At 36.6% G+C, this 13,236-nt stretch overlaps 1 protein-coding gene and 1 long non-coding RNA gene across 2 annotated transcripts; both read left to right on the forward strand.

Annotated features, from left to right (window-relative positions):
• Positions 1 to 818: 818 nt before the first annotated feature.
• On the forward strand, positions 819 to 5,722 carry LOC117280836 (uncharacterized). The gene is made up of 2 exons (XR_004511430.2): positions 819 to 3,095; positions 3,537 to 5,722. It is a non-coding gene; the product is annotated as an uncharacterized lncRNA (long non-coding RNA).
• A 4,084-nt stretch (positions 5,723 to 9,806) lies between these two features.
• LOC138905722 (uncharacterized) lies at positions 9,807 to 10,526 on the forward strand. Its single transcript, XM_070194246.1, has 2 exons — positions 9,807 to 9,917; positions 10,065 to 10,526. The coding sequence occupies exons 1-2, from the start codon at positions 9,807 to 9,809 to the stop codon at positions 10,524 to 10,526; spliced, it is 573 nt and encodes a 190-aa protein (XP_070050347.1).
• Positions 10,527 to 13,236: the final 2,710 nt, after the last annotated feature.

A 13,236-nucleotide genomic window follows, 5' to 3' on the forward strand; every position in this document is an offset into this window, starting at 1 on the left:
TTGTTGCTCATATACTGAATTCGACAACTAAAAAAATGCAAGTTCTTGCAGCTCATTTTAAAAAACGCAAATATCCCCTTATTATAAGTATTTGCATTATTAATGTCTATTGATTATGACACTCTCAATAGACAAAAAATAAGTATTTTTTAAGTATGTATCTTTCAAAACTTTTAAATAGGAAATGACAATAAATTGTTGAATAAGACATGTGATTTAATACTAGTAATAGCTTTCTTGCTTTTGAACTCTTAAGGTACTGTACCCTTAAAAAAAGATTTAACATATACAAAAAATTCATTTTTATTTAGTTATATTTTTTATTGTTCCGCTTTTAATATTATAAATCTATTTAGTTAGATAAAAATTTCTTTATGTAGGATTTGCACTACATCAGTGTTTTAAATGATTTATTAAAAAGAGATAGTAACAACACAATTATATTTGTGAAGAATTTCCATGATATAGATGGTTTTTAAAACAAAGGAATGTGCATCTACCTTGAATACATGGCACATCTTAGAATAATTTACCCCATAAAAATTTGAATCCATACCTTTTCCCAAATTATAGTATAACCCACTACAACACGCACTCCACATTGCCCCTTAGTGACCGTGGTTAGTTTTCAGCCCCTTAGGCGGGAATGTGACATTTTTCAAAAAAAGACCCGCCCCAGCCCCGCAAAGCCCAAACCCGCACCGCCACGCATAGGTTGAAACCCGCACCGCCCCACACCCGCATCGCCTCATTGCCATCCCTAAGGCCATGGACCTGAGGGAGCTGGGAGGGGTTGGGAGTTGGGGGGGGAGGGGGAGGGGGTTGTACGTATTCACACTCTTAAATTGAAATTGAAGGTGATATATATACAAACTTCTCAATCAGTTAGTTGTAGGATAACATAATGCGAAAAATGTAGATATCACAAATACTTTATTTGAGTCGTAAGATCATGTAACGGGGGCCATATTAAAGTATTAGGCTGTTAAGTGAATTAGTATCGTGGGTGAAGTTCCCGGGCATAGAAACCGATCATGGAGTAGGTTGTTCAATGGAATATACAAGGAGTTGTTTCGGAAAACGGTCAGTTAAGCCCGTGATAAGCACGTGTTATTTTTGGTTACATACGTGATCTCGAATTCAGACAGACAGATCCAGTAAAACCAACTTGGGTTTCTGAACTTCGAATAATCTGAGATACACCCTTATGATATTGACAGCGAACGTTACCTAACATTGTCTATTGAATAAATATAACACTAATACGTACATTATTTTGTATATAGTTTTGTTTAAAAGACAGACAATTAAACTGGACAAGTAGCAAAGATAGTAAGAGGCTGGTCAGGCCAGATTGTGTGGTGGAAAAAATGGAGAGGTATACATGCAAAAGCAGGCAACGTGGTGAGGAAAACATATGCACGTATGGGCAGGAAAATAGTCCTTAAAATTTGTGATTCAGTGCCCACTGTGTCCTTAAATTCCTACAACCTAATCAACTTAAAGATGCGTCGGTTGGTTGCCCGAGTTTGAAGCAAAAGGATCACATACACGTGTGTGTATATATATATATATATATATATATATATATATATAGTAGGGACAATAAGAGATGAGTTGGGCATTCTTTGGCCAAGGATCCTATTTATCTATTTTCTCATTTTTTTGGCTTTTATCCCTTTTTCCATATTTGTGTGCTATTTTTTTATACAATATAATATCCACCCATTAATGAAAGAAACGGTCCCAACAATGAATGTTACGGACCGTTACAACCTTCCATATTCTACAGTTTTGGTCCATTACTACTATATGATAATGATAATATATGTTAAGAATGATAAACTGAGAATGTAAATCCATAAGGATGATACTTTGATAATGAACAAACTCGAAGAGCAAATGAAGATCAAGAGGTGTACTTTTTTTTTCTTCAAGAGTTTCTGTTTGAATTTACGAAATAATGATAACTTTAGTTTGTGACACCATTATTTATCTATTACTTTGATGACTCTGTGGTTAGCTAGCTTTGAAGTCTAGCAGATATGGATATTACGTTCCAAGCTCTCAAGGTAATCTTTTTGCTCTTTGTCTTTCTTTCATTTTTTATTTTGTAGTTATATGTACATTAAGGTTTTTCCCGATTTAAAATACTAATCTCCTATGATATAGTTAATCATCAAAAAATTGCCTCATGAATGTGGATGATAATAAATGCATAGACAAACCTGGTATCAATAATCATATTAGTGCCTATATGTCATATGAGTTGCTAAATTCATATGAATGATTACAAAGTTCAAAACTTACATACGACTCTAACGATTTACAAGATCAATCCCACTTTTCTCACCCTTGTCTTCAATCATTGTTATGTATTAGGTGCCATTTACTTTTGTCCTAGAATTTATTTTCGTTTGTTTGTCAAATTTCTTTTAATCTTCCTGAAATAATTTAGAAATTATCCTTGTGTACTTGCGTTTTCTATCTTATCTTTTCTTTTTGATTTTTAGGTACATTTCTCGGCCCTTTTCCGATTTGGAATGCGAATGCTAAATGGTGTTGCTTAGAAACTAATTCTTTCTTAATAAAATAATCTCTATATATATAAAGTTGGGACAATAAGAGATGAGTTGGCACAACTCTTTGGCCAATGAACTTATTTATCTATTTTCTCTTTTTTTTGGCTTTTATCCCTTTTTCCATATTTGTGTGCTATTTTTTATACAATATAATATCCACCCATTAATGAAAGAGACGGTCCCAACAATGAATGTTACAGACCATTACAACCTTCCCTATTTCACAATTTTGGTCCATTACTACTATATGATAATGATAATATATGTTAAGAATGATAAACTGAAGATGTAGATCCATAAGGATGATAATTTGATAATGAACAAACTCGAAGAGCAAATGAAGTTTAATAAGAGGTGTCTACTTTTTTTTTTTCCCAAGAGTTTCTGTTTAAATTTACGAAATAATGATAACTTTAGTTTGCGACACCATTATTTATCTATTATTTTGATGACTCTGTGGTTAGCTAGTTTTGAAGTCTAGCAGATATGGATATTACGTTCCAAGCTCTCAAGGTAATTTTTTTGCTCTGTCTTTCTTTCATTTTTTATTTTGTAGTTATATGTATATTTAGGTTTTTCCTGATTTAAAATACTAATATGCCTATGATATAGTTAATCATCAAAAAATTGCCTCATGAATGTGGGTAATAATAAATACATAGACAAACCTGATATCAATAATCATGTTAGTGCCTATATGTCAAATGTGTTGCTAAATTCATATGAATGATTACAAAGTTCAAAACTTATCTATGACTTTGTCGATTTACAAGATCAATCCCACTTTTCTCACCCTTGTCTTCAATCATTGTTATGTATTAGGTGTCATTTACTTTTGTCCTAGAATTTATTTTCGTTTGTTTGTCAAATTTCCTTTAATCTTCCTGAAATAATTTTAGAAATTATCCTTGTGTACTTGCGTTTTCTATCTTATCTTTTCTTTTTGATTTTTAGGTACATTTCTCGGCCCTTTCCCGATTTGGAATGCGAATGCTAAATGGTGTTGCTTAGAAGCTAATTCTTTCTTAATAAAATAATAGTATAAAAATTGATAAGTACTTACTTTAAAGAAAAGGAACCAGTTCATATTTCGTTAGATAGAGTTTAGGTTTATTTGCAGCATATTTCACATCTCATATTCCGGTTAATATTTTTGCTTTCTTAAGCAAAACAAATTTTGACGTTGTTCTAAAATTAGAGTACACTCCGTCTCTGACTTTTTAGAATAACGATAATGTATTAACCCTCTTCAAATATTAGAAACTTTCTCATTCAATACGAAGTTTCTTCAACGAACTATTCAAACATTTATTTCTATAAATTAAAGAGAACAAAATTCTTGATTCTTTTCTTACTTTACATGATTATTAAAGAAAAATTAAAAATAGTTTCACCTAAATTAATCTATTAGAATTTGAAGAATCAAAAAGAATAAGTAAGATTTTTTGAAATATTTTATTATATATTTTAAAATGCAATAACGTGTTCTATTACCGCGTGAAACGCGGACAAATTAACTAGTTTTTTTAATAATTGTGATTTCTAGGTTAGGTTGTCATGTACTTGCTATCTTTCACCAATACGGGTATTGAATAAAAGGATCACACACACTTGCATAGAAAGAGACTAATAACAGTTACTAGTGACTTATATTAATCGGTGCTGTAGGCTTGTAGCTGCAGTGTATGTGGTAGTTTAGAAATTTCAAGATATATTAATTTTGGTGAGGTTTAGTTAAATATATCTAGGCAATTCTCGTGTCTTAACGAAATGCTATATCCTTCCATATAATGTGTCCCTTGTAAAGAACCTGACTGTTTTTATAAAAAGAAAGCACTGTTAGAAGGTAACGCTCTACAAATATACAATTGAATTGAGTTTGCGGTAGTTTCCTTCAAAATAAAAAAATGATGGATTCCAAAATACAGAGTATGTGAATTATAAAGATTCTCAATATTGCTAATTGTAGAGTTCATAAATTAAATATATCACACTTACCTTAATCTACTAGTCCCTCATTTTCAATTTATGTGGAAGTGACACGAAATTTTAAAAAGAAATAAAGTTTTTTGGAAGTGATAATCTTAAAATGAAATGTTCCACATAAAATGAAACATACATGCTATTCTTTTGGAATCAATTACTCCATCCTAATCATTTGTTAATAAGTAAATAGTGCTACATAAAATAAAATAGACGGAATAACAAATTTTGTGTAGGGACAAGATGAAATGATTAGTTATTCATCGTGTCACATAAAATAAAACAATTAGGCACTCATCGTGCCTTCGAATCTTGATCCTATTTTTGCTTTTATCCATCATCCTAAATTTCCCGTTTTTCTATCTTCCCAAAATTTTAACCAACAGAACCCCTGTCAGGCTATATATAAAGTAAGAAACCATGGGCTAATGCATGTCTCTAATGACTCTGAACTTGAGGGATCATTTGGTTATCGAGAGTAGGATTATAGTTCAGAATACAATTTGGTCTTGTATTTATTTCATATTTAACTAATATCAGTTCAAATTTATAACAAAATAGTGGTATTAACTAATGTTGATGGGATGCGGGAGTTGATACTTTAGGAGGCTCACCGTCACGGTATTCTGTTCATCCAGGTACTACGAAGATGTATAATGACTTGAAACACCACTATTGGTGGCGTAGGATGAAGAAAGACATCGTTAGTGATGTTTTACAGTGTTTAAATTGCCAGCAATTTAAGTATGAACATAAAACACTAGGTAGTTTGACTCAGAAGATGGTTATATCATAATGGAAGTGAGAGCGTATCACTATGGATTTTGATGCTATTTGTGCTACTATCAATAGGTTAACCAAGCTCGTGCACATCATACCGGTGTTGACTATTTATACTCTGGAGAGGTTGACCCAGATTTACATCCAGAGGTAGTTCTTTTGCATGGAGTAGCTTTTTCTATCATTTCAGATCGTAGAACTCAGTTCACATCTCACTTTTGGAGAGCTCTTCAAGGGGAGTTGGGTACACAGGTGGAGCTTAACATAAAATGTCACCCGCAAACGAATTGTCAGTCTGAGCAGGCTATTTAGATTCTTGAGGATATGTTGCGAGCTTGTATGATTGACTTTGGAGGCCATTTGGATCAGTTCTTACATTTCCTAGAGTTTGCTTACAATAAAAGTTATCAGTCCCGCATTCAGATAGTTCTGTATGAGGCTTTGTATGGTAGACAATGTCGTTCTCCTATTGGTTGGTTTGAGCATGATGAGACTAGGTTGTTGGGTACGAATTTGGTATGTAATGCTTTGGAGAAGGTGAAGTTGATTCAAGAACGACTTCAGATAGCTCAAAGCATACAGAAGAGTTAAAATTCTATTACTACCTGATATCGCCTGTGTTTTGGTTGCTCTACTTCCTAGCTATTGTTAACGCTTTCATGACATTTACATTACTATATTTGTACTCTATACGGTTGTGATTTTCATACTTGCCTGGAGCCGGGGGTCTACTGGATACAACCTTTCTACCTGCATAAGGTAGGGGTAAGGCAACGTACATAATACCCTCCCTAGACCCCCTATTTATGTGATACACTAGGTTTGTTATTGTTGTTGTAATTTTCGTGATGTAGTATTTATGGAGGGTGAGAAGGTACTTTTGAAAATTTTACCTATGAAAGGCATGATGAAATTTGGAAGAAGGGCAAGTTGAGTCCAAGATTTATTAGACCATTTGAGTTATTGGTGAGAGTTGATGAGGTTGCTTATAGACTTGCTTTAACTCCTAGCCTATTGGTGGTACATCTAGTATTTTTATGTTTTTATGATTCGGGGTTATATTGAAGATAAGTCACTAATTTTAGACTTCAACACAACTGATATTTCTGTGTTCCGAGACCTCTCATAGATTCATTTGATATTTATTGACTTGTGTGCGTGGTCCGTGTCGCTTTTCAGAAAGTTTTCATATGATTTTTTTTTAAAAAGTGATTTTTTACTTAAAATAAGGCTAGAGTTGACTATGGTCAACTTTTTGGTAAACGACCTCGGATCGGTGTTTTGAAGATTTCGGTAGGTCCATGTAATATTTTTGAACTTGTACGCACGTTTGGTTGGGGTCCTGAGTGGCCCGAGAACGTTTCGGCGCATTATATGAAAGTTGGCAAAAATTGAGTTTTAAGTTGAAATTTTGAGTTTTGATTATTGATTCTTGTTAGTTGATGTTATTTTGACGATTCGAGGTAGCAAGAGAGTTTATATGATGCTAATACACTTGTTTGCATGTTCGATTTGGAGCCCGAGGGGCTCTGGTGAGTTTCAGAAGCATGGCAGACTGCTTTGGAATAGTTTAGTATCAGTTGTTACTGGTGTCAAGTTGCAGGTCTCGCATTTGCGAGAACCTAATCGCAAGTTAGGATCACAAATGTAAAGTGGGGAATTGGGAATTGGGGGCTGGGGTTCGTATTTGCGAACAACTTTTCACTTTTGCGATCTGGGTCTGGGATCACTTTTGTGGTCTTGGTGTCGCATTTGCGATATTGTGCTAGGTGGAACAGCTTCACATTTGCGAAGTTTAGCTCGCATTTGCGAGGGGGTGTCCTTCGAAAATGAGAAGGTTATGTCGCATTTACGATTCTTGCATGTTTGTGGCACTGATTGCATTTTTGATCAGTCGCTCGCACTTGCGAACAAGTCTGCAGCTAGGTAAAAGATGGGAAGGTCGGGACTTAGCTCATTTTACACTATTTTTCAACCCCAAATACACTAGAAGCAATTTTTTAAGAGGATTTTCTTCCCAAATTCATTGATAAGGAACTTTAACTAGTTTTCAATAAATTTAAGTTATTTTTTCATAAATTTTATCATCAAATCCATGAATTCCAAGGTAGGTAGAATTTAGGAATTTTGTAAAATTGAGATTTAGACTTCATATTGAGGTTGGATTTTAAAACAAATTACCTAATCAGTCTCGGGGGTGAATGGTTAATCAAGATTAGCCCGAATATCGAATTTCGACCAAGCGGGCCTGGGGTTGACTTTTGTTGACTTTTTAAAAAAATATTAAAATTGAACCTTTTTCATTCGTGGGTAGTGTCTAAAGCTTGTTTTGAATTGTTTGAATAATAATTGGATAAATTCGGTTGGTTTGGAGGCTTGTTCGAAAGAAAAAGCCGTGATTGATTATCGACTTGGTTGTCGAAAGAGGTAAGTGTCGTAGTTAACCTTGACTTGAGAGAATGAGGACTTGATTTGTCTATTTGCTACTTGACTTATGTGTGGGGACGATGTATATGTAAGGTGATGAGTGTATATACGTTGTCATGAGTTAAGCATTTGGGGTGGGATATTTAGTTGTTTGTCTTCAATTACTTCTTGCCTTCATTTATTTAATGTTGTTACTTGCCTTTACTTGTTAAATTCATGCTTTCGTTCGTTACATGCCTTAGTTTGCTATATGTCTCCATGTATCCTTGTTTTCATTTATTGATTGCCTTTACTTGCATTATGTTTTTGTATGTTGCTATATAGTCGTTTTTATCTATCTTATGTCTTTATTTGTTTAATTCTATTATTGTGTTTCATTGTGAGATACACTGTAGTTGATTGTAGATTTGTACATTCATGTTATATATTTAGGATCGAGTTGCACGCCGCAATAATATTACTATTGCATTTGGGATCAGATTGCACGTCGTAATGGATATTGATATGTTGTTTGGGATCGGGTTTCACGCCGCAATGATATTGATGTTGTATGATATTGATACGTTATTTGAGATTGGGGTGCACGTTGCAATGGTGTTGGTATATATATATATATATGTGTGGATCGGGTTGCATGCCACAATGGAGAAGATATATTATGATTGTTCTTGATTGTTGATCTTGTACCCGTGTTGTATTGTGAATTTGAGCATAGATGATATTCTGGGACCCTCTGTTATGTACCTTCTATTCCGGTTTTCATGTTAATCCTTGTTTCTCTATTATGCTATTTTTTTAACTTATAATCGTACATGTTTATAATGAGCGCCTTGTTATAGCCTCGTCACTACTTCGTCGAGGTTAGGCTCGACACTTATGAAGTATAGGGGGTCGGTTGTACTCGTACTACACTTCTGCATTTCTTGTACAGATTCTGGTATTGGTCCCAATGGCATTCAGTAAAGGCTTTCTCGGACTGTATCCGGTGACTTGAGGTAGATCTGCTCGGCGTTCGCACACTCTGAAATCCCCATCTTATCTTTCATACTGTTTATTTCATTCGGACAATTGTATTTTCATTTCAGCCCTTGTTTGTAGTACTTTTAGCAGTTCATGTACTCGTGACACTAGATGCTGGGTTTAGACTTGACAACATGTATGGATTTTATTATGTATTTTAAAGTTCTACAACTTTATCTTCTCATTAATCTGCTTTTAAAATTGTTAAAATGAATAATTGTGTAACTAATGTTGGCTTGCCTAGCAAGTGGATGCTAGGCCCATCATGACCCCGTGGTTGGGATTTCGGGTCGTGATAAGTTGGTATCAGAGCATTAGGTTACCAAGGTCTCACGAGTCATGAACAAGCTTAGTAGAGTCTTGAGGATCGGTACGGAGGCGTCTGTACTTATCTTCTAGAGGCTATAAAGCTTTAGGAAATAACACTTATTTCTTTCTCTATCGTGCGGCTTTATTCTATCGCTGAAGTTGAATCATCCTTCTCTTAATCTCTCGCAGATGGTAAGGACACATACCACATCCACAGTTGATCAGGAGCCAGAGCCCCAGGCTACAACCAATACCAGGGGTAGAGGCTGGGGTCTAGGTCGAGCCAGAGGCAGAGCTCAGCCTAGAGTACGCACCGCAACACATGTTGCAGAGCCTCAGATCGAGCAGGAGGAGGAGATCCCTGTTCCGGCCGAGCCTGTTGTACCAAGCTCAGGTTCCAGAGGGGTTCATTACTATCCCAGTACTTCAGGACGCCCTAGTCTGCCTGGTTGGCCTTATGGAGAGTGTGGCCCAGGCTGGTGTATTCTTCAGGATGCCCCAGTCTGCCTGGTTGGCCTTATGGAGAGTGTGGCCCAGGCTGATGTATTCTCTATGGCACCAACCGTGTCTCAGGATGGGGGAGGAGTCCATACTCCCGCTACTCACACTCCAGAGCAGATGGCTCACCGGTATCAGACTCCGCCAGTTCCGCCAGTTGGTGCAGTTCAGCCTGTTATTGCTACATAGTCCGGGGAGAGACCCACAATGTCGTCCAAGCGGTTGAAGAGGTTGGACAAGTTCACCATGTTGTTTCTCATTCACTTTGGTGGTACACCTTCTGAGGATCCCCAGGATTTCTTGGAGCATTGTCATGAGGTATTGCACAACAAGGGTATAGTGGAGTCCAATGGAGTCGACCTTATAGTGTTTCAAATGCATGGCTCCACCAAGAGGAGGTGACAAAAGTATGTTCGGGGCAGACCAACAAGTTCACCTCCTCTTACTTGGGCTCAATTCTCACAGCTATTCTTGGAGAAGTTCATCCCCTTCACCCAAAGAGAAGACCTCCGCAGTCAGTTTGATCGCCTACAACAGGGTAACATGACCGTTACCAAGTATCAGACCAAATTCGTGTATTTATCCTGCCATGCAATTATTTTGATCCCTACTGAGAGGGAGAGGGTGGAGAGATTTATAGATGGCCTTACTTACGGCATCAGGCTACAGATGGCCAGAAAGACTGAGGATGATATTTCTTTCACTCGAGTTATGGAGATCGCTAGGTGGACCGAGAGGATTCGTGGTCAGGGTAGAGAGGTGGCATCTGAGAAGTGGCCTCGTCATTTTGGTGGTTTCAGTGGTGCCTCATCTGGAAACAAGTGTTCATTTAGTAGAGGCCATTCTATTAGGCTGGTTCAGTCAGCTCTTCAGGTATCACATGGTGCTTCGGACAGTCGTGGTTCCTATGAGGTCTTGAATAGCTAGCCTACAGTGCACCTTCAGCTCCGATAACTTCACCACCGATTCAGAGCTATCATAGTGGTTATTCATACTGTCACGGTCAGTCCCAGATTCAACATCCACGTCAACAAAGAGAGTGCTTTAAGTGTGAAGGTATGGGTCATATCCGGAGGTATTGACCCAGACATCAGAGCAATATGCCACAATAGGGTACTCGTGCCATGATTGCGGCACCAGTTGCTCCACTGCCCGCACAACCAGGTAGAGGCAGGGGTCAGGCAACTCTGGGAGGTGGTGTCACACCCCAACCTCGGGAGGTATGACCAACACATGATGCCCGAAAGCTAATGCAACTGAAGTCTGTACTTAGGCCCCTTCGACATGAAATTTGGGCCAACATGGCCTCCAACGATCATGTCAAGACTTAAAATGGTAAAAATTGACAGTGGAAGAAATCTTAACATTATATTTATATATACGATCATTGCCAACAAAGCCATAACCAACTTTCACGTACATCCGAACACTGGTCTTCAAGCCTCTAAGAGTGTAAAAATATAATGCATACATACAACTTGGGACAGGGCCCCACCATATCCAAAATGACTGGAACACACACTTCAATACTTATTGACTTCTGAACAGCTACTCCAGAACAGTGGAGTGCAACAACCAACCGCTGAAATGAGCACCCTACTAGGGAGGGACATCACTGAGACTATCTGTACCTACGAGTATGAATATAATGCCCAAATAAAAAGGGCGTCAGTACGAAATATGTACTGAGTATGTAAAGTTGATAATTTACATGTAAACCGAAAACATAACATAAGAGGTATGAGTATAAAACTTCAACCTGAATACCGAAGACAAGCCACCGGGGGCGTACCATACGAAAACCATGGATCGTATGTGTATGGAAGTGTTATAAAGATAAAGTGAAGCCACTCATTGAGGCAGTGCATTAAATATACATTATAGTATTATTCAGCCACTCTTTCGGGCATAGCATGTCATATCATACCCAGCCTCAAGGAGGACTCGGTAAAGTCTCATGCTTTCATCACTTTGTACCCGCCCTCAGGGGTTTGGGTTGTGCCCTATCTCAAGGGAATTTGGCAATATCACGTTAACACGTTATTCCATACCCGTCCTAGTTGGGCTCGGGGATATCACATAGCACATTATTCATACCCGACCTCATCGGTATCGGTAACATTTAACTAACTCATCATTTCATACCCAGTCCATCGAAGACTGGATTATAACGTTTAATACATCATTCCGTACCCGATCATATCGGTATCGGGGCTTGGTTAACTAAAATAAATGCATAGATATGAAAGTATGATGCAAAGTCAATTATAAAGGACATCAAAGTTGGAGTTAGAGTGAACGACGTTTCACAGCCTTATGATATTATCCAAAAACATCTTAAAATGGGCAAGACATGCCACCAGGGAAGAACATATATGAATATAAGTAGCATCTCAAGAAGGATTTGGACCAATTTAGGTTTACACCATAAGGGAAAAATAGGAGGATACATTTGTGTCAAACCATGCCAAAGAAAGAATATCGCCTTACATACATTGTTTGAAGAATTAGCTACCCTTTTTGAGTTCTTATACTTTTGTGGTGATTAACTCCGCCTCCAATGAATCTCCAAGGATCAGTATAACAAGATAACATATATCACTGTGATGATCTCAAGCTTCATCACGCTAAATTCTACTAGGTTCGCCTCTAATTTAACCTTAGACCGCCTTAGACCCTCCCTTTTAAAATTAGTTTATTTATACTTAATACTTTACAGTAAATATTTTGAAATTTTTTTCTAGCGATAATTACATATTTTTACTAAATTAATTAAGTATTAGTTTTGAAATTAACCTAGTATTACACAATTACAAATATACTCATTATACTGTTAAAATAATTTTACATAGAGGTTTTATAATTAATCTAACAAATTGCTTCTCAAATTTCAATTAATTAGATTACTACATTAATAATTCAAAACTAGTGACAATTTAGAAAACAAAGTATTTCGCAAAAAATAATTAATGGTATATTTGATATTTATAATTTTTACTATATTTTATTGCAAATGATTAAGCTTAATTAAGTTAATTTTAACCAGGCTAAAGACTAAATGGCTACAATTGCAATTGCACAATTAAACACATAATGACTACCATATCAATTAATTTTGGCCCAACACAAGAGCCCAATCCGAAAATATCCACTCCAAACAACCCCTTCATTCCAAGTTGGCAATCCTTGCAACTCCATTTGAGACAATCAGATCGTGCCACATCGCCAATCCCATTCACTCACAAAACAAACACACACTATCCAGGCCGTTGAATCATATCATCAACGGACCAGCTTTAACCCGCATTAGTAATTTTTTTAGAGCTCTGTCATATTTTATCTCCACCGTTGGATCACAAGAATCCAACGACCGTCAATTTTGCATATTTAATTATTTCTAAAATCCTAAATATCGAAACAATCAGATCCATTGATCAACAAATCCAACGGCTCCCGTTCCATCTCCCATTTTAAACTCTGAGAAACCTCAAACCCTATTCATTCCCTCTTTGATCGCCCGCCCTAAGTTTCCCTTTTCCTCTATATTCTCTCAAGTCGTCAGCCCATCAATCTCCAAAAACCTTGCACAAATTTGTACAAGGTCACTCGAAATCACTCAAAATCACTGAATCCTGCC

The sequence above is a fragment of the Nicotiana tomentosiformis genome, chromosome 2, assembly GCF_000390325.3.
Source record: "Nicotiana tomentosiformis chromosome 2, ASM39032v3, whole genome shotgun sequence".
Lineage (NCBI taxonomy): Eukaryota > Viridiplantae > Streptophyta > Magnoliopsida > Solanales > Solanaceae > Nicotiana > Nicotiana tomentosiformis.

Excerpts from the sequence above, each read along its gene's own strand:
- LOC138905722 (XM_070194246.1), top strand. The coding sequence starts at position 9,807 with ATGTCGTCCAAGCGGTTGAAGAGGTTGGACAAGTTCACCATGTTGTTT. Across the intron at positions 9,918-10,064 it reads TCTTGGAGCATTGTCATGAG|CTATTCTTGGAGAAGTTCAT; the intron begins GTATTGCACAAC and ends CAATTCTCACAG.